The sequence below is a fragment of the Simochromis diagramma genome, unplaced genomic scaffold, assembly GCF_900408965.1.
Source record: "Simochromis diagramma unplaced genomic scaffold, fSimDia1.1 OVJJ01000402.1, whole genome shotgun sequence".
Classification (NCBI taxonomy): domain Eukaryota; kingdom Metazoa; phylum Chordata; class Actinopteri; order Cichliformes; family Cichlidae; genus Simochromis; species Simochromis diagramma.
The window spans coordinates 5970762-5992913 of NW_024386972.1; the positions used below are offsets into that span (position 1 = coordinate 5970762).

General features: G+C 41.8%; 1 protein-coding gene across 6 annotated transcripts in view; it reads right to left on the reverse strand.

The window, feature by feature from the left end:
• Positions 1–3296: 3296 nt before the first annotated feature.
• Positions 3297–22152, reverse strand: part of LOC120737994 (inactive ubiquitin carboxyl-terminal hydrolase 54-like) — a 58288-nt gene continuing 39432 nt past the window's right edge. For 5 of the 6 annotated variants that reach the window (XM_040038981.1, XM_040038984.1, XM_040038982.1 and 2 more), the window contains 11 exons: positions 21594–21786; positions 21186–21368; positions 20630–20849; positions 18390–18770; positions 18180–18307; positions 17935–18093; positions 13273–13420; positions 10231–11063; positions 8008–8135; positions 7790–7915; positions 3297–5589 (listed from right to left, as the gene is read on the reverse strand). In XM_040038981.1, the coding sequence (XP_039894915.1) occupies positions 5503–5589; positions 7790–7915; positions 8008–8135; positions 10231–11063; positions 13273–13420; positions 17935–18093; positions 18180–18307; positions 18390–18770; positions 20630–20849; positions 21186–21368; positions 21594–21786 (2586 nt within the window). In that variant the 3' untranslated portion in view covers positions 3297–5502. Of the gene's footprint in view, positions 5590–7422; positions 7563–7789; positions 7916–8007; positions 8136–10230; positions 11064–13272; positions 13421–17934; positions 18094–18179; positions 18308–18389; positions 18771–20629; positions 20850–21185; positions 21369–21593; positions 21787–22152 lie in introns of all 6 variants that reach the window. The other variant, XR_005696885.1, reaches the window with a different exon arrangement.

Genomic DNA, 22152 nt, shown 5'->3' on the forward strand with positions numbered 1-22152 from the left:
TGTTTCTCCACTTCCTCAGTGAAGAAAATGCCAAGATTGGGATCTTTACCCTGCACAGCAAAAGAAATTTTCTTCCTGCTGAGCTCGGATGACCTGATAGTTTCACAGATGTATTGACGTCATAGTTGCGTTTTTTTAATACAGGTGCAACAGTTCACACTCATTTTCGAAGTGCCTCATCACACCTCTTGTCTCAGTGCTGTGCGCTGACCTCGGATCAGCATTCAGGAGTTAAGATGTTCCTAATTACCTTCAGGTTGTCTGGATTAGTTTCAGCCCATCGTCAAGTAATTTTATTTTCTCAGTTTTTTTCTTTTCTTCTTTGAATTGTTCGCTCTGGCCTTCTGCAAAATGGGATTCATGTAACTTCATAAAACCTCACACCAGTATGCGGTGTTAAATGGTAAATGGCCTGCATTTGTATAGCGCTTTTCTAGTCCCTAAGGACCCCAAAGCGCTTCACACTACATTCAGTCATTCACCCATTCACACACACAGGCGATGGCAAGCTACATTGTAGCCACAGCTGCCCTGGGGCGCACTGACAGAGGCGAGGCTGCCGGACACTGGCGCCACCGGGCCCTCTGACCACCACCAGTAGGCAAACATGGGGTTAGTATCTTGCCCAAGGACATTTGACATGCAGCCATAAGGCAGCCTGGGATCAAACCACCGACCTTCTGATTAGTGGCTGACCTGCTCTGCCACCTGAGCTACAGTTAAGAATCAACACTAAGTGGGGCTATGAGTGTGAGCAAGTGAGAGCTTTTATCATTACAGACAATTATCTTCCCCAAATTAAATGTATTGTCATCCACAGTTGGAAGCTGGCAGCAGTCTTGTTTTATTCCTGACGTAGATTTCATGGCTCACAACAAATTCTTTGACTTGCAGTTAGCTTTGCCTTTTCAGTGTTTGCGTTTTCTCATCCAGGGGCTCATCAGCCTTCTTAACAATTCTTTTTTCCCCCTTCTTTCAGTTATCCATCGGCGGCACTTTTGTTTAAAAGGTGAAAATGTGGCACTGCAATTTCCTTCAGTGTTTTTTTTTTTGTTTTGCTTTTTGTTTTTTTCAGAAAGCCTTGAAAGATACTTGAATCATTTATGTTGGTATCTTTGTTGAAGGCACCATCTCCATTTATTCTGTTTATTCTGACCCACTTCCTTTAGTGCAGCCTTATTGTCTTTACTTTTCCTTTCACTACTGTTCTCAGGTTCAAATTACTTCTAACTGCGGTTCTCACTTCAGTTCTATTGTTTTATTTTTATAAGAATGCAGAGATAAAGTGCTGCAGAGAGGATGCAGGCAGTCCAACAAGGTGTAACCGAAAATTAAAACTCAGAGTTTACCTGACAAACTGATAAAGATTAATCTTTACATGAATATTTTTCTGCAGTGCTGTGGTGGTCAGACTGCTTGACTAATGCTGAAGACATTTGCAAGGAAGATACACACTTCTCTTAGCAACATCTCATTAATTAAATTTGAAAGGATCCCACTTTCTATTCTGACTCCAACTAGAAACACTGGCATGACATCAAATTAATGCAATGTTGTGTGTTTTATATGTGATCAATCAAAATATTGATAAAAGCTATATAAAAATATATTTTTCACGTGTTCATTATGGAAGCTCAGTTGTGTTCTTGATAAATCATCATCACTTATACAAAATTCACTTCATCATCAGTGTGCATCTTCTTGATTATTGCACTGTTCATGGCTTCCGTCATCTCTTCATCTCACTCTGAATCTTTTGCATTTGCTAAAGATGTAAAACATTTATTTCCTCAACACACAGTTTCATACGTTCAGTAGTCTTAACTTAAAGAAAGACTTTAATAATAAAAGGCTGCCTGGGTAAGTGCAATGTGTGTGTGTTTGTGAGGGTGCTTATGAATTATATCAACACTACTGTGCATGAGTGGGAGTGACTGATTGTAGCGGGTAAATGCAAGTGGCAGGCCAGCGTATCACTGCTTACATCTAGTGGTAGGCAGGCTAACTGCAGACTGACCTAATGGAAGACATTAGTAATATAGCTTCACAGTTTCACACACATTTAAACACTGTTTAAGAGAAATATGATGCAAAAAAAAATTTGTAGCAGTTTTTTTTTTCAAGTACTGCAGGAACTAACGCTGGTCAGTTACTGATCCCTAAACAATATAAATGATCCCTGAATAAATTAAAAAAAAATTGTATTAGAATATACAGAATATTTTTTATTTCGTTTTTGAATATTTAAGTGATTAAATCCATCCATCAATAAACTTCTGGCATAATTACAGCTGAATATTTGACCACTCTTCTTGGTAGAACTGGTAGAGTTAATTCAAACTGGTTGATTTCTTGGCAAAAACCCCGCTTTTAAGCACAGACCATAAATTTTAGGTAGGGTTGAGAATCAGCACTATGGAACGGCCATTCCAGAAGTGTAACGTCATCCTGCTTGATGGATTTGAAAACCAGTTTTGGATCACTGTCCTGTTGGAACAACTAATTATAAGTTTCAAGCATCTAGCTGTTAATTTGCAGTAAAGCTGAAGAATTTGGAGATCGTCCTCCTTCTTCATTATTCCATCCACTTTGTGGAATGTATCAAGATTACTGACAGCAAAAAAAAAAGTCTCAGAGCACGCTACCACCATGCTTGTCTAACCTTAAATCCTCCATAGATATGTCTTGTTTTTTATTTGGTTTGTCCATGTGGGCAGCTGGAAATCAAGCTTGAAGGTATAGAATTTGTAGCTGGGACATCTTTCTTGGTTGGCATGCTCTCGGTCCATAGTGATGTACAGAAAAACCTGCTTCACTGAGGACAGTGACGCAAGATTTCCAGCAGTTTCCAGTTCATGACAGACTTGAGCCTTGGTGGTTGCTGGGCTGTTCCTGAACATCCTAACCAACTTAATTTGAGGTTTTAGAGGGCAATTAGTTTTTTACACAGGGTCATGTAAGTTTGGATTTTTCCCTCCTTAATAATAAACACCTTCATTATAAACTGCATTTTGTGTTTTCTTTGTGTAATATTTAAATTTGTTTGATGAGCTGAAACACTAATTTTAAGCATTACTATTAGTTTCACTGACCAAAAATTCTTAAATTTTCTATATTTGAGGAATATTTTAGCTGTAGATTAGTGTATTATATATAAATATATGAAAAACACTGCTTAAGAGCTTATTTCGTTTTCCTGTTAATTTGGATTAAGACCAGACTGGTGTTGGTTTCTTTTTTCTTGAAAGTTAAGTTCTTTTCGCTCTCCTCCCCACAAACAAATAATGAAACACATGTTACGGTGGTTACGCCCCCTTTGGGAGTGCATTGTTAATAACTTTATTGCAAAAATACAGGTTCCCTCTTTCCCCGAGCAACACCACCCCAGAACTGACACATAAAGTCTACACACACCCACAAATAACCATCTTTGTCAGTTAGCTTCCCACCCTCCTCTAACGCAAACACACACTTTCATCCTTTAGTTTACATTCATTCGCTCTTTCTCCCTCTTGCTCTCTGCGTCCTCGTTGCTCTCTTTTTGCATTCCATTGGTTGAAACATAGCAGTAGATGCAGAACAACAAAGTTCACCAGCAGCAATAAACATGAGATCTTCTCTTCCTCCTCTCCGTGTCTCTGCCAGAGTCCATGAGAGCACCCGTGAGGGGTGGGCGTGTCTGCCTCCTGACTGTCTCCAGTAAAGGACTGTGAGGGAAAGTTGATTTGCATAGCGGACTCATGCGCTACAATTGGCTACATTCTCCCACATCCAAAAAAACAACAACAAAAAAATCCAAAAACCAAAAAAAACGAAGAAAAAAACAAAAATACAACCACAAAATCTGAACCTAAATGGAAAAATAAATTCTTACTTTAACTCTCTGAGTTAGGTGCCATCCTTTGGTTTAGTTACAACGTTCAATCAACATCAGTAAATTCTTAAAGAACATTACATTGGCCTTTTGTTTAATAAGGACTTTGTTAGTTTATACGATATTTAACAGAATAAAGCATATAATAAAAGTACTCTACACACGTCAGAATGCTACCCAATAAAGGGAAGAGTGAATTAAGTCGTAATAACTGTTCATACAACTGAGGAATGGTTGACATCTCTGATAGCTCACTGGCTGAAAATATACCTCTAATACATATCTATCATATAAAGCATGTTCATATTAGACATGTCACTGTCTTAGGTTGAAGATGAGCATTTTTCTGAACACATCTGAGGTCTCAAAACCAGTTTCAGTGGGAGGAGGGAGGGGAATAATAAAGTGTGAATTCATAAGTGTCACTGAAGTTCACCTGAGGCCTTGGAGTGAAAACAAACGGCATCGACTTCTCTCCAGCTGCTCCACGTTCAAATAGCCTTCAGAAAGTGCACTTCTGCCGAGTCACCTTGCAAAGTGCACTTGAGTCATCTGTTTTCATTGTTAAAAGCCTAAGAGAAGGGTTTCCTAACCTACATTCTCTCATTCCTTCTAGACTTTCCTCCGCTGCTGGCCTATTTCTGGTGCTATTGTTTCCTGTTTGGAACAAAGAAAGCAAGCGAGAATATAAGAGAGCAAGAAAAGAGGAGCAGAAAGAAAAGAAGAGGGAAAGAAGCAGAGAAAAAAGGAAGCGCTTTTCTTGTTCAAGCTCCCGGTAGAAACGGGAGAGCTGTCATTAGGTCGGCGAGCGGTTTGGGGGCAGAAACTCCAGCTAGACACTTGTGAAGTGCACTCCACTCCTATTTGAAATGCAGACATGAGGAAGTATCACTTTAAGTTTATCAATATTTGTTAATTATCATTATCAACATTCCATAAGGTCTTATTAATTAACATACAGGTTTCATATGTGAGTTTTCTGTACACGACTTAGTTATTAGAGAGTTCAGTCTCGGCAGATTAACTGTGCGCACACACAGGAAGAAAAACAAACTCAAAAACAAAAAGAGAAAAAAATATGGCTGTCCATCTGAAACAGACCTAGTTCAGCTACGTGTGCGTCCAACAAGAAATGCCCGTGAAGAGAGAGGAAGAGGCGTGGCTACTTGGTTAGAGTCCCCCCCTGAGCTAAAGGTCCTGTGGGTTGGAGGGCGAGTCTACTGAGAGCTCTAGTCCTAGTTGGATGCGGCTGGTGAGCGACTGCTAAAAGCAGCAAGCTCACCTGGAAACCCTCTGAAAACCCCAGGGGGAGACGAGAAACAGTCCCGGAAAGCAGGGGGAAAGGTTGAGGTTGTAGTTGGGGGTCAGAGTGACTGCATAGACAGAATAGTAGGGGGAGGAGGAAGGGAGGAAGGCAAGAAGGGGCTAAAGCAGGGTGCTGCAGGCGCTGAGGGAGGCTCTACGTCAGTGCAGATGTGCATGTGTGCGTGCATGTGTTTGCGTGTGCATGTCGTCTGAAGGAGGAGGAGGAGGAACAGGATAGGAGCTGAGTCGATCCTCCTGAGCCGATTCCAGGTCCGTCAAGGTGAAGCGGTTGTGGACCCACGTGGACGGGTTGCGGTAAGATATTAGTGAAGCACTGAAGGACCATGGTCTGAGGAAAGCTTGACCCCCGTCAGACACAGCCAGAAACTCCCTGAACTGTCCGACAGCTCCTGGACATGAAGATAAAAGGTCAGATTAGTAAGAAGGTGCACGTCAAACATGACAGATGTGGTCATTCACAGGAATATGCACACATGCTTCGATTTTACACATGTATCTTCAATCATGGGATTTACAGAGTGTAAAAGACACAAACTGTCACACACTGATGCTTTAAACACAGTTTTCAAAGATCTCAAGAATTATTTCCCCAAGCTCTACTTAAACTTGTCCCATACAATCTGATAAACTATAGCTGTACAGCATCCCAGAGGAAATCCCTGTGGGACACCTTAAAAATACTACGCTATCTTTTCTTTTTGTACATCGATACAAAAGCAGAACATCTATATCAAACAATGCTGGATGCAGTGACACCTCTTTTTAAGATGTCATTAACAGATATTTGACTGTTGATAAATAAAAATTAAAAAAACAACTGTGGTGATAGAGGCTAAAATTTCAGAACATCACCCTCAGCTTCATATAATCTAAATGGTAAAATCTGTTAAATTCCACATTTGATTCTTTTTATATGGAACATTTAAAAACTGGTCATTCTTCACTGTGTATACATGCATATTCTAAACAGTGCACGGTTTATTTAGGATCTTTTGTATCTAGCATATCCTGGTTTCTGAAAACAGCATATAGCATTGTTTATGCATAAAACTGAGGCAGTCTAAAGACCTGCACATGTGAATGAAGCGCAATGCAAGACAGCCAAGAGCATTTGGCAAGTAAAAGCATAGTGCCGGGAGGCAGGTTATGCATAATTTCACCTTGAATTTAAAACAGAAAAGATCAAAAGGACCAACGTGCATGCTTGTTGATTCTTTTTTTCCCTTGCTTGTTTATTATAAGCTGATAGCAGCTTAGATGCATAACTTTTCCTATAACATACAACCAACCATAAGACATAAAGAAATTGTATGTTAAAAACTACATATATATTCCAATATTTAATGCATGTATATTTTTAGATTAAGAAGTTGAAGAAACCCTGATTACTCAATTGCTGACTTTTTTAAACCAATTGTTTTAAGCCATGATTTAGTGAGAATTTTGAATGCACTGCTAATTAATTACTAGAAATGATCATTTCTTCTTATGTTTTTCTCTGCTAAGAGAGACCATTGGTGTGTGACATGTACAGCAGCTTGTAAAAATACTTTGGATCGATGCGCATTAGCTTCAGCTCCCACAGCGAGGTGTTATTTTTGCACTGTGAAGCTGAAGTGTAAAAACCTGAAACGACACTTCTGCCTGTCAAACTATTCACCACAATTTGAGTTTAAAAAGAAAGACCTAATATGATGCAAACAGAGCCGACACATCTGCAGATATGTCGTGTGTAATACTGACGTAACAGAAAACCTGAAATGTTTTTGCTTCGGGGGCCTTTTTAAGACATCCCTCTTGTTTTCAGCTTTTTTCCTTATAGAGAGTGGGAAGGTGTCTTTTTTTAACCTCTAAATCAAGGTATCAGTGTTTACTTTTCAGAATTTCAAATTTCCTTCTGTGAATTTTAGATGAACTGGACACATGACAGATTTGCAGGCCAAATTTCTTTTAAAATCACCTTTGGGTCTTCACATTTTTTGCAAATCAGTGAGGATTCCCTGGTTTTAGATATATGGCTATGCAGCCTACTTTTGTGCCAGATGAGCCCGATTTGCCAGGAGGCGAATATTCACGAGAAAAATAATAAAAAAAATGAGGAGAAGACTTTTACTTTGCTCTAAAACAGACTTATCTGGCACATAAAGTAGCCAGCCAAAAATCCACTCTTGATGCAGGCGAAACACACAGTGCAACATCATATGAGCCAGCGCGGTGTTTACCTGTGAAGCAGTGGAGGGAGGTGGTGATGAGAAGGTGTTGGTGATGAGGAGGATGAAGGAGATGATAGTGGTGGAATAGCAACAGGGACTCAGAAGAGAGGAAGTAAGCAAGGAGAGGCACTGACATCGGCCTGCTTCACCTTTGAGAGAGACAGAGGACAGAAGAGGAAGAGAAGAAGAGAGCGGGAGGACAGATTGCAAGTAGAATAGCAGGACAAAAGGAAGAAACAAGACAAACAGCGGGGGGGGGGGAGGGAGGGGGGGAAGAAGAGCACAGGGAAAAGCAATGTGACCGCAAGACATCAGGCAGGTGCAGTTTAACAGCATAGCCGCAAGGAGGCAGCAGAGCCCAAGTAGTCACACTCACAAAGCTGCGGGTTGCAGTCAGGCGGCTGCGGCGCGAGGTCACTACTGTGCCGCTCAGGCTGCGTCCAATTCTCCTCAGGTTTTCCCCATCATCAGGCTCCACCCCAAAATCCCGCAACATCATTGGCTGCAGAGGGAGAAAATGTCTGTCAGACGCTGGAAAATGGATCCAACTGATGACCCATGAACAGTTTCTGCAAAGGACTATGTAGGTGTTGCCTTGTTGAGGTAGGTGGGGGTGCTGGTGCAGTCCGCCCCGTACGCACTCCTCTCCATGTCTGCGTTGGGGGTCTTGGAGCGAGCCTGCCCTCCCACCCTGGATATGAGCCTCTCCGATGGGCTGCAGCCTGGGAACACACAGATGGTGAAAATATGAACAGAGCGTGGTCTGCAAATTATGTCAGACTGACAGCTTACATTTCCTGTGTCGTTCATGAATTCATTAATAAGTAACTTAAACAAACTTTGCTTATGATTTGACAAATGTTTACATACAGTATATATCAGGGGTGTCAAACAGAAGGCCACAAGGGCCAGAATCATCCCGGAAAAGACTCAAATCTGACCCAGTGGATGGCTTTGAGAAGGAGGTAATACATTTTGGACTATATTTTCAGAAATTTTGCAACTTTTCCCACTAAAGAAGACCTCCCACATGGCCATTTATACTACACCAATGTAAATAAGTAATAGATAATCAGTTAAAGGATTACAGATCGTTTTTACAATCATAGAAATTTCTGTGTTTTTTTTACAATGGATCCACGATAAAAACGAATAAAAAGAAATGTTCTGTGAATGAACAACCTTATAATTACAGCACAGTCTGGGCAATGAGCTACATTTTATTCATTTTAAACATTTATTTCTTACAATTTATGCCCAAAAAGTTATGCAGATTTCTTTCATTTGCTACGGCAGCATTTTTTTTAATCATGTAAAAGACAGTTGAAATTGCACGTCTTTTTAAAAAAAAATTGACATATTTAAGAGATTAAATGTGTAATTAAACTTTTTACACTGGCTAAAAGGGGAGTTTCACTGGTTTGTCCTATTTAGGATCAAAGTGGGAGATACAGTATGGTGCCCACAATGTAAAATAAGTTTCACATCCTTGGTATATATTTAATGAGCCAGCGCGGTGTTTACCTGCGAAGCAGTAAACAGACCGAGACCGAGGCCTTCACTGAAATTCCAAAGTTTTTTTTAAAGCATTTCTTTATTGTCTCTAAAATTGTACATTTAACACAGAGAGAAGTGACCCGATAGAAAAATCAATATAAAAAGTGGAAAGCCGTAACATCTGCTGCAGTAGCCTGTTTACTGCAGTACTCTTTACTGTGTCTCAGTTCCATACTACATACTGATATGCACAGTATATAACATGAGGTAATCTCAACAATATACTGTTGTGCATGTTGGAAATTAACAGCTACCACATTGCTAATTACAGTAAACAGACCAAAAAAAATACTGAAATTGTTAAATTGTCCCCATGTATAAACCAGTGTAAAATCCTCATTTTCAGTTCATAAAGTTCTGTTGATCGTACATATAATTTTGTAGCGGTTTTATACTTGAGGACATAAATTAAAAGCGTGCTTATAGTTGGACTACAGCTGAATAAAAAAATCTATGGAGCATTTTAGCTTGCTTCAAAAAATGAGCCTACAAGCAAAAAGAGTTTTCTATGTTGTAAATAAAAGACATGCGGTCACATTCCTTGTAGTCTCCACCATTTAGTTGTTTCCTGCGTTATTATTGTTTTCACATGTGTCTCGCTGCGCTTCTACATTTCCCTCCTTTCTGTCTTTGTATTTAGTGTTTTTCACCACTTTGCCAATTTTCTTAATCCATAAAACTTGCAGAGATTGTGAAAAATCTATCACAAATTTCTAAGATCTTAAGAGTCTATGTATGACATCCTTAATTCCTTTCTTTATCGTACATCAAAAGGCCCAAACACACTCACTACATGTATTGAATCAGCCATACAATATGAAAGCAATAAAACGTGGTCAAAAATGTGAACTTAAGTTCAAATCAAATATCAGAATGGACAAAAATACAAATCTCTTTAAATATGAGATGTTTCTGGTGCCAGACAGGCTGGTCTGAGTATTTCAGAAACTGCTGATCTACTGGGAATTTTCCCACACAACCATCTGATGGCACAGAGCTCAGATCATCTCGAACTGGTTTATTCAAATGGCCTACACAGTCACCAGATCTCAATCCAACAGAGGCCTTTGGGATGTGGTGGAACAGGAGATTTGCATCGTGAATATAATTTAAGTTGATAGTGAAAATTAATAATTTAGTCATTACGCCACAACGGCATGTCATATTCTGAGCACAATTAATTTCACTGAATGGTGGGTTTAAATGTTCCAATAGTTACAGATTGTGTTATGGTGGCTGTGTGTGTCTGTGTGTGTGTACCTGTCTTTCCAGCCAGCAGACTGGCCTGGTAAAGGGAATCAAGCTCAGAAAACTCAGCCTCTTTGCGGTCACAGCAGGGATTACTGTGTCGCCCTGGGGCATGCTGGGAGCTGTAGTGACCTGGAGAGGACTGGCAACTGTAGCTGTAGTTTTGACTGGATGCCTGCGGCCTGATGGGAATGCAGCGGTCTGGGGGTGTCTCATACGGCGTCACCACTGCGTCGGGGCGGTCCAAACTCCAGGAGGACCAATGACGTGTCTCTGAAGCAGCTTCTTCCCTCGGCCAATGCTGAGCAGTGCCCGCGGGGGAATGGGGCCGCGGTGGTTGCCAGAGCGGCGTGAGAGGTTTCCTTTGCCCGGAGGCTTCCAGAGGGGAAGACAGGGGTGGATTAGAGGTCGGAGGGGGAGGAGGTGGGGGAGGCTGTGCGTGAGTGGGTTCAAGGTGTGCGGAGTGTGAGGTGTGTGTGACTTGTGTATCCCAGAGACGCAGAGGAAGCGAGGGCAGAGAGATGGCTAAGTGCTTCCCCAGTGGTCTGACACTCACCCCCCCTGCCTGCAGCAACTCACACAGCCTCACCCCTGTCCCCTCCCTCCCATCCTCCTCCTCCTCCCCTCTCCTGCCCGCGCATCCATCCTCCTCCTCCCCTTGGCTGGAAGGTGCGCAAGGGTGAGCGATGCTGAGGGTGAGCGGGGGTCGAGGGGGAGGGGGGCGATAGGGCGGAGGGGGCGGGTTCTGGCCTTGGCCCAGAGCAGCATCCCTGTTGGGCGTTGCCTGGTCCTCTTCCTCCTCCTGATTGGGCGTCAGCAGTACTTGGACCGGGCCAGGCTGTTCACTGGAGGACACAAAAGAGGGAGCGCGTCAGTCAGCCGGCAGCAGGACAGAAAAAACAAAGCTGCTCTGACGTCAGGTGAGTTACTGCATAGAGGGAAGGTCACGACAGCACATCAGGTAAACAAACACACACACACACAAGCTCACTTACATACCGGACAAACAGCCTTGTGCAAGCATCGCTTCGTGTATGAGATTTCACAGCCATGCTGTTTATGAATCAGGCACAAGCTCAGGTGCACTGACTGACTGATGACAAACTTAAGTGTCTGATTTGAGCATTTCCATCTTACACAGAATGTAATCAGATTTCCACTACTCTGCACTGGTGCAGTATATCAGCACTGAAAACAATCTATGACATAGACTAATTCAGTCTCATATCCTTTTATTGATTTGCATACATTGATAAATGAGGGATATGATATATGTTGAACATTAGTGGATTTTCTCAGAGACATGAGACACTATTAATGTTTGTGCGTGTGTGTGCTTGTATGTGTGAATAGAAAGTCTGTAAATTTCTGTGTAGTGTGCACAGACACACGTGTGTCTATGTGTGCGCCCACCCCCATCCCCCACTTTAACTTTCCTGTCTCTTTTCAGCGTTAGTAATTACCCAGCAGGCTTTGCAGCACTGAGCTATAAATCAGAGGCTTATGTTGATCAATAGAGGAGAGGAGGAAGGTAATAAAAGAGGCAGAACACTGAGAGCTTTGCCTCCACCTCCTCTTTTCCCTCAGTCTCGCTGTTAACAGTTTGGATTTACAATTTATTATTTTAGAAAAAAAAAAGTTTTACTCCAGTTTAAGTTGAGTTTTAATGAAACACAGACTAAAATCAATATTAACATGGCTTAGTTTGCACATTCAATCAATCTCTGGTCTGTGCTGGTTCTTCAGAGTGGAGCAGCAAAACTAATTACAAGATCTAACAAAAGAATATTTGAGGTTTTAGGAGTTTAATGACCGCCCTTTAAGGCACATTTGAGATTAGTTCCCGATTATACATCTAATTTCCTGACTCAGTAAGAATCTAAGATCCTGAGAAAAGACCAGAACTTCCCAATAAAGCTCACTATATTCATTCTTTTTTTTCTAGGACATTCTGTACATTTTTTGCACTTGTATATTTTTAAAATCTAAAGACATTCAGGTTACTATAAACAAATTAACAAACAAATGCAGTGAGTTTTCCTAGGAAAACAGTTGGGATGATTAATTGGCAAAAAATCTGCAGGTCAATAACCAAACTGACCTTTTCAACTAACTTTCAGTTCTATTCTTTTAATGTTTTCATCATTAAGCCTCGTGTCTCTTGCATGTGTTGCATCCAATTGGGAATTTTTAAAACTATGTGTGTTTGGCTATCAAAAGTCATCAGTGCATCTCAGATTCTTAATACTTTGATTTCTGAATATTAAAACTGATGAAACTGATGTTAAAACTCACTTTCCCCTCCTTACGCAACAAAACTAACACATCAGTAGGAAAGCAGACTGAATTTCTGTAACAGACAAACACAGAAGCAGAGAGCACGGAAACAAAGCGCAGGATCTGTGACTGCAGTCGCGTGGCAGCACACAGGACAGAAACACAGTGATGGACTGCAGCTTTGCAGTGCACAGAAGGACAGATCAGCAGCACACAAAGAGCAGAGGGAAGCCTTGGCAGCACAAAGCTACAAAGAGCAGCACAACAACAATGAAGGGAAGCAGTGAAGCACAGAAAAGCCGAGAGAAACTCTCTCTCCCTCTCCCTCGTTTTCTTCTTGATGGCAACACAGAGAACAGCAAAGCAGCTTTTTACTGCATTGCAACAAACACACAAACACAAAGCGGATAATAAGTTGCTGTATATAGTCAAGGGTGTGTGTTTGAGAAAACGTACACATTCAGACACACACACACACACACACACACATACACAGAGCTGGATGTGAGAGTGCAGTGCTGGGGGAGTGGGTTACAAAATCAAGCTTTCTGGGATTTTGTCCAGCCAGAGCTGAAGACACACACATGAGGGTGTTGAGGCGTTTCTACACAGCCAGCACCCAGAGGACACACACAGCGGAGTCCTGAGGTGGGTTTGAGGACAGCTTGAGCTTGGACAAACACGAAGTGAGGGAGGAAGGGGAGGGAAGTGAGGGGTTTTGAGGTGATTTTGAGACAGGCACCGCTGTGGATACATAAGGGTTGACAGTGGTGGTACCTGCGTGGGCCCTGTGGGCGGGCGCTTCCTGTCTCCCGTTCCATTTCCTGTTCCTGCCTGCGTTTGATTGGGGCCCCAGTGCTCCTCATGCACGCAGCTACAGCCAATCCGCTATGAGCGTTAGCCTCATGCAGGGGTCTGAGCACAGCTGAGGATGTTAACAACAGAGCAGGAGATAAAAAGGAGAATAAGACAGAAAGATATAACGACAGAGTGGAAGCGAGAGAAAGTTTGAGGAACGCAACAAGAAAGGAGACACGAGGAGGGATGAGAGTAAACGATTATAATACAAAAGGAGAGAGAAAAGAGAAGCAGAGCAGAAGGAGTGTTTGTGAGGGGGCCAGCATGCATTACACTCTGCTGCTGTAAATCAATGTGTGAGTATTTTACATAAGTAAAGAGTTGCAAAGTGGGATGTCCTCAAAACCTAACCTAACTTCAATCCCCAATCATTTTGGTGAGAAATATCCAATCACTTAGAAGCTTACAATTCAGGTTTTTGCAGCAATAACAACAAGTTTTTACTATTGTGTTCAGAAGAAACTGGATCCAACACTCAACAGCTGCGATCAGTGGCTTTTAGATAAATGTAGAAACCATAGTGCTGTGTTTCCTCCAAATTTACTGCAAATTTCTTCAGTGCCACAGCTACTGCTGCTGGTACCGAGGGTCACAGATGTCATAGCATTTTGGCATTTAGTGCCTATTCCAAAGCCAAACTGACAGAAAATGCTCTAAATAAAGCAAAAATCTCACCTGACTTAAATTTGACTGCTCCCTGTTTCAAGGCAGTCTACTTGTCAGACTCTTAGCTGCCTCAAAAGCTGGTCTTTACTTAAATCACTCTGTGGAGGTCTCATTCTGACCACTTGCATGTGCCCATAATGTTCCTTACACTACCTACCCTCACTACTATGCTCGCCTGATTTAAATCCTTGCAGCCCCTTCACCAAAATGAAACCCAGACAGAAGGTGCAGAAGGAGACAACCCTTTAGGGGAGATTAACAAATTGCACCACATGAACCTGTTAAATCTTTAAAACTGAGATTGTGAAACCATGAAAGAGATAAAAAAGCGAATGAAAAGTTATAGATGCATGAAAGAAAACAGACCCCCGCTCCGTTTAATGCACTCAGATGTTTTGCTTCTTAAGTCTTCCTTTGTTTGGTATGACAACCAGTTTATGCAGGCTCACTGTCAAGTCAAAGTTTGTGCCTCTTCTCTGCCTGGGCTACATTGTTTACCCTGATCCTGTGACTTGCACAAAACTGGCAGTTATTTTTTCTCTGAGGACACCCTCTTGTTTTCAAGCTGACAGACACTGGCAATATCATAAGAGGAAACAATAGGAAGATTTCATAGCAGGGACCCAGCATCTTTTCCCACTTAGCAACTCTGATGTAATCGCATTAATATACTAACTTGTACTGTTGGTGACTCAAAAATTGAACATTAGATAAATGAGTTGAAACTGGGGCTGCGTTCATGAAGCCACACACACCAGACAAGGGAATAAACTACAAAGATATTTCTAAGACTAAGGTTTTTTTTAGTGTGCACTCTCAGTGGTGCTAGTTGGTTACAAAGAATGCACAAGTGGACAACAAAAGAGCAGCCATCATCCGTTTTGGCTTGAGTTTATAGACTTCAGATTGATAGAGGCAGAAGAAAGGAAGGCGGATGGCAGCTCTGTTGTTGCTGTTGGCTGTAACCTCTGAAACACTGAGGCAGATTGTTTGAAGTATGCCCGAATCCATCGATACGGGTGTGGGAACCCAAATTCTGTTACACAATAGCACTGATAGTGATGCCATCTGTTCGTTCACAACTCGTCCTTTCACTTCATCAAGGTTGAATGTGCACACAGGTGAGTGTCAGGTACATGAGACTAAACACAGTGAAGCAAACACAGTAGGGCAGACAGGACACAACATAATAATCCCTGATGTAGATTTAGTTAGTTCTGAGTAGGAGGGGAAAACCTGAACACCTGCGGTTTATATAAAACTCTCACTTACACACACCTAAACACGTCTTCACAATAAAACATGACAGAAAAATATCTTTTGTGGATGAACTGATCAAATATTCATGAAAAAGTCACACACACAGGAATATGGACACATACTTTGGGAACACCATGTGTTCCCAAAGTCGATCTAAAGTCAAGCCTGAAGTCACACAGACCGTGCCCAAGTCTTTAATTTGAATGTTGAGTCGAGACAAGATGTGAACATAATTCTTTCACTGCTATTTATAAAGCTGGTAGCTGATTTGCAGCTGAGGTTGTTTTAGGTATAACTACTTAAACAGCATGAATGACTTTGTAAGTGGTGCCCGACACGAGCTTATTTGTTTTTAATTGCATAAACAACATTTAAGATGTTGATTTTGTGTGTGAGCGTGTTAACATTTGCTAAATAAAGCTAAATAAAGAGGCTGAAAGTATGAGAAAACAAAACATTTGACTCAAGGAGCATGCTAAAGGAAAAAGTAACTGATGTCATCGGCTTTCAGCAGAAGTTATACTATTTCCATTAACACCAAAATGCCTAATTGACATTGCTATCCACAGAGCTGCATTGCTGTTGTGGCTAAAAAGCATGTGCAAAATATAATACTCAGACCTGATTAAAGGAACAACTGAAAGTTTTTGTGATTCTGTGTATAACAGGTAAAAATGCATGTCTGGCTAATTTCCAGTTTAATGCGGTCTCCCTGTGAAGCACTGCACCAGCACTGGGTGCTACTAGTATGGAAGTCCCATTCTGACAAGCTGCACATCTGCAGTGTGTGCTGGATCCCAGTTCAGTTTAATTCAATCTCATTTCTATAGCCACAGATCACAACAACAATTGCCTGAATGAACTTTATATTGTAAGATAAAGACCCTGTAAAAATATAGAGAAAACCCCAACAATCAGATAACCCCCTATGATCAAACACTTGGCAAAAGTAGGACGGAAGACCTCCCTTTTAACAGGAAGAAACCTCCGGCAGAACCAGGAGCAGAGAAGAAAAGCCATATGATGCGACTGCTTTGGGGTAAGGGGAGGGGGGGAAAGGGTGAAGGATGCCTAGGCTGCATCACCTGATCCACTATAAGCTTTATCAATAAAGTGGATTTCCAGAAAGCAATCTTAAAACCAAAGAGGTGCAAGCAAAAGCCCAGAAATGCACAAGGAAGCAACCTTAAAGTGAAAGTTAGCTGTATTTTTACCCACGAAATGAAACTCATAAGATTTAGAATTTAATTTCGCATGATTCTTTTTTTTTTTTTTGGCAGAAGAAATTGAAGCTTTCAAAGAAAACCGGGCATACACACGGAGAACGTGCACGCCAAAGTTAGAATCCAGAACCCTCTTGCTGTGAGGGAATAATAACTAAACCAGGTGGAATTATAAAACTTTGTGATCCCACTTCATATGAGTCAGGCACCACAGTCTTCTGCTCTCCCCATGAAGCAACTCTGAGAGTCTAATATTAGAACCTCACGTCCTGGTACATACCCAAATTTTGAAGTCCATATGCACTGTTTATTATAGACATTTAAAGTCTCGGAGGGCATCAGTTGAGTAATTATCCCAGAGCCGATACCGATTCTCCAGAGACGGAGAAGAAATCACAGAACGTTTTGTCACAGGCCACATAGCAATACTCATAAACTAACTGTAAAATTAATGGAATGACCCTCAAAGTGTGACTCGAGTCAAAGAAAGACACAATCTAAAGCTCACACCATAACACACAGATACCCACATCATCATAGACCACACAAGAACGAAAAAGGTAGAGAAACACATTTTTGGAAGCAGAGGAATACACACACTGTAAACTCTGGAGGATAGCCAGGATATCGGAGCACTGAACTTGGATTGTGCTTGTGATTCTAAATAGGAATCACCCAGAAAGAGTTTCCTGCTCTGTGCCGGTCAGTGAACGCCCCACAGGAGTTTCCATTTTTGTAAAAACTAATCTGACAGGAATTTGTGCTCTGCTCTGTTCAGCTACACTGAACACAGCTGGAACTGCTAGATCCACACACACACAAACACACACAAACACACACGTCCTCTGAAATAAAACACACTGAACTAATTGACGGATGAAAAAAAAAAAAAAACATCAGAGAGAGACAGATGGAGAGACAGACCAACAGATGGGAACGAGGACAAAGACGAGGTCAGACAGACACATGGACGTACAAGTCACTGTGACTGTTAATCTAGACACAGGTGACCTCAAAACTGCACCAGGCAAGATTTTAGCATAAATATACATGTTATCAGCATAAAGCATAACATTTTAATACCAAAGATATATCCACCTTTTCTTTTTTGGAAGCACAAATTGAGACATGGAAGTGTCTAGATGGGCCTTTGCTATGCGGGTTTCTGCTTGGCGCAGCTTTAAATGCAATTTTGAGGGGTAAAGGTTTAAACACATTAAATTTACATAAATGGTTTCTTACTCATCAGCTGTTGTATAAGTAAATCAGTGTTGATGCGGGCAGTGAAATATCAGGAAAGATCGATTAAACATAGGCAAATGAAGCCCAAATTGCATTCCGCTGGAAGTATTTCACAAGCATATAACTCCCGTACATATTCACTACCAACTTCCAGCTGCTGATTTTCTATGTTTCCATATTTCATCCATACCCTGGTGTTGGAGCTGGTCCAGGTCCATGAACTTGCTGGGTTTGGGATTAAATCCCATGGCTGCCTCCCGCTCCGCCTCCCTTCGCTTCTGCTGCTCCTGCAGGCGGGCTCTCCTCACTACCTCCTCCTGAAGCTCGTCTAGCTCACTACGCCCTGGGCCTGAAAACACACACACGAGAAATATGGGCAATGAAAATATTCATCAATTTAAATGCATGTTGAAGAAATTAAGCAAAAACACACACCTGCATTAGTGCCACCACTCCAAGTAGGTGGGGGCAGCTCCTGCAGGATGGCACTGCTGCTCTTGGACTTAGGCACTGAACGCCATGAAGGACCTGACATCAGCACCCGTTTTTGTTGCCCCACCTCCCTGTAAACAAAGGAAAAGGGTAAACGAAAGGCATAAATGTTGATAATGCAAACACACAAATCTGTATCTGTAAGTTGCCTACCTGTCGGGGCTACTGCTGTTCCTCTCGCTGCTCTCGTAGCCACTCTCCATCCTCTGAATCAGACGTGGCTGGTGCTCCACCCCTCTCAGAGGTGGAGGGGCAGGGGGACCCATCGTCCGCCCGCTGCCCAGAGACCTGGGCTGCCCAACCAGCCCAAACCCCGCCTCCAACTCCCCAACTTCTCTGGCTTCTACTTCTTGCAATCCCAGCAGTGGAGCAGGTCCCTCTAAAGGGAGTGAGTCCTGAGGCCCTGGAGGGAGAGGCGGCCCAGGCACAGTGTTATAGCCCACAGAGGAGCCTCTCTGTCGGGTGAAGATGCTGTCGATGTTCAGCGCTTCTCTCCTGGGCCTCCAAGTTGGCCTGTAGCGGCCTCCAGAAGAACTAGAGAGCAAAGAACAAGGATTCAATGCTGAACATGTCTACTGACTGAAAAAAATTAGTCTTCTGGTAAAAATTATTTAAAAACTGCAAAAGAAAGTAAAATTTTCTGCAGAATGTCTACTTTTGTTTATGATTCTTTTACTTAAAAGTACAACACGTATAATTTTTCTTGTGTTAAATCCCAATTTCACATTGCACAAGAGATGAGAGCGAACAGTGGTTGTCAGGCCACTGATTGGTCTTTAGGCCTCTATGATTGTCACAGTTTCTCATGACATTAGTTGCCATGTGTCTGCAGAACAGTAATACCTTTATTTATGTGCCCATAATTTAGGACATGTTTTAGAGAAGATCCAAAGTGACATCTTTTCATAATATGGAGTACACTAATCACTAACATAACAAAATGACCACCTTGCATTACTTTATCAGCAAATTTTACAAAATAAGCACTGCCAGATTCAAGCGGTCTAGCTAAGCCACAACTAACTTACTTACTGTAGCTTTCTTGCTAGCTTACATTACTGCAGGCAAATTCAAATCTCAGTGAAAATGCGACTTGGCTAGCTTGACAAATTACCTGCTAATGTGATCTGTGATACTAACTTGTCTATAATGCTTTGTTTTCATGCAACAATAAATCTTGCAAAGGTGTATAACTGAAAATGTTTCTTCAAAGAACTAGCCCAGAGTGATGCAAGGCAGGGCCAGTTAGTCAGCTAGCCGTAACTCAGCTAAACAGTCTGGTGATCGATCTCAAGAGTGAGGTTACAGACTTTGATTGAGAAGCCAAAGCAATCTAACCAAGCACAAGTCTGTATGATATCAACCTTATCTTAACAAACGCACATTTTATTCATATTGTCACTACTGGAAAAATTTAATAGAAACAGCAACATTTCTGATTGGTGGAGGTCGCTGTTACCAAGAAAATCTGATTTCAGTCAGGAGTGAAGGACTGTAACATGTTGCTAATGAGGCTATACTTTGTTACATACACATCACAAAATACAAAATATATTCCAACCTTTTGTTATACACCAGTATGATAATGAAACCTATTAAATTCAAGAAGGTTGAAAGTCCTTTGTTGTGGAAACTAGATTTACAAAGGGTTGCTGGATGAGAAGTTCCTTTACCTTTAAACGTAATTATGTAAATAGTCTTGCACTTTTAGCCTTTTTTTTGTCGTTTTATCCAAATCAAATCTTTTTATGGTCACGACTCACCTCACAACTGTTTGGCTTGTTTCAGAACTGAAAACTCGTTATATAAGGAAATCTCCACTGACATTTCACAAATGCCATTTCAGAAATAAATTGAAAATTCACTTCCAAAACTCTTAAAAAAGTGGGCATTCACAACCTTTGAGCATGTGCCCCACAATAGAATACAGTTCACTTAACAGCCACGATTCTTGTGATATTGTGCTTTTTTTTTTCTTTAAGCTGTGTTGTGTTATTATCTCAAACTTTCACTTAAAGATCAGAAGGAACAGACTGCTGTGTGTCTCACGCTGTGCAGAGCTGTTTAACTATGAACTCAAAGCGAGGAATCTGAGATTTTTCCTCATCTGGATTTTTTTTCTAACAGGCTGAAGGGCTGCGTGTTAACTTTTCAATTCAATCTGGGTTACAGTGTTGAAATATATATATATATATATATATATACACATTATAATTATATTGAATGAGTAGCCTAACAACATGAAAATAAGCTCCATATCTAATAAGCACTTCTACTTTTTCCCCTGAAGAGATGTGAGTATTTACGTGTGATTTGAAGAAGGCATTACCGTGAAATATTTTCATCTTGCTTTCACCTAATTCTACAGCCGATGTGTACGAGTGCTGCAGTACCTGGACTTGCTCTCACTGCTAGTGCTCTCATCCTCCCAGTGGGGACCCCCAATCCCCCCCTCGCAGCCCCCAACTCCGGAAGAAGAGGAGGAGGACAGAGGACGGGAGGAAGAGGAAGAGGAGGTCAGAGGCCTGCGGGAGGAGAGGAGGAAGACAGCCGTCTCCTTGTACTCCTGCAGCGGAGGAGAGGGAGGGCGGGGAGGACCCTCCACTGCTGACTCTGAACACGGGAGAAAAGGAAGAGAAAATAAATCCAATAACATTTTTATTTATCCCACAGGGGGCAATTATGCAGGCAGCAGTGCAAATAAATGTGAGAGTAACCACTAACGAGGCGCATAACCTGAAGACTCTGCAGAACCCATTTCACTTCACCGAAACTTGAAAACGCATAACTGTTTGCTCTTAACTATATCAACAATGATTCTTTCTGCATCTCCCTGAAAACACTTATTTAACAGTATTTGCTGTTATTTTTTAAACCATTAGGGTTTCTTGACTGAAGGTGCAACTGCATTTTTTTTAAGGGGAAGAACATTTGGACCAGCAGCATTACCTCCAGCGTCAGCACCAAGCGGCGGTGTGCCAGTGTCGTAATTACAGACCACTGTGGTCTGGGATTCACTGGAGAGGTGGCTGCCTGTAGACTGGTGGAGGGATCGGCTGCGAGAACCTCGGTGACTCGAGCTGTCTGTCGAAGAGTCCGTGCGAGTATCGCTGGATATGGATGGCTCCCGACCTGTGGGAGAAAAGAGAAAGAGAGGTGACCTTTTAGGTAATCCTGTATGCGCATATGTTTCCAGTTAAAGGCATGATAATACTATAGCACAGGCTCTGCAGTATGCAGAGGCAGATTATAGGGTTGAAGGTCAGAGCTTTAAAGCTATAACCCCGCATGTTCTCAAATGATAAAGACAGATCAACCCGATCTGATATTTAGCAGAGTGTATCATCTTTGCTGTACCAGAGTCTTCACTGTCGTAACCAGCCTTGCTGCTGCAGTGCTGGAGCTCCAGCTGCGGGTTGGAGCTGGTACAGGGGTTTGGGCTCTCCTGCAGTATCACCGGCGTCCCACGGGGGTCAGCGTAGAGCAGCAGCAGGGGCTGATAGTGGCCTTTGATACAGCGAGACACTACGTCCTTCCACTTAGGGCCGATCTGGAGATGCAGAGCACACACACAAAAATATATATATTTATATAAGCACACACACATAAAAAGGAAGTATAACTATCTGTTTTAGGATATAACGCTACTCATATTCCTCTAAAAGTAGAAGGTCAAATACACTTGGTGCTGCTGTGTCTTCATTGATATCATATTATCTCAGTCAATAATCTAATATGACCCTCATTGTGAACTATGATTGATAGTCTAGGACAGGTACATGCACACAAGTTCGTTCTGTTATTTCTGCTGAGTATTCATGAGGATTTTTTTAGCCTTTAAGAAAAGGACTCACACTTAAATTACATACATAATATGAACACAGTTCTTGCACTGAGATTTAAGCGCATAGATCTA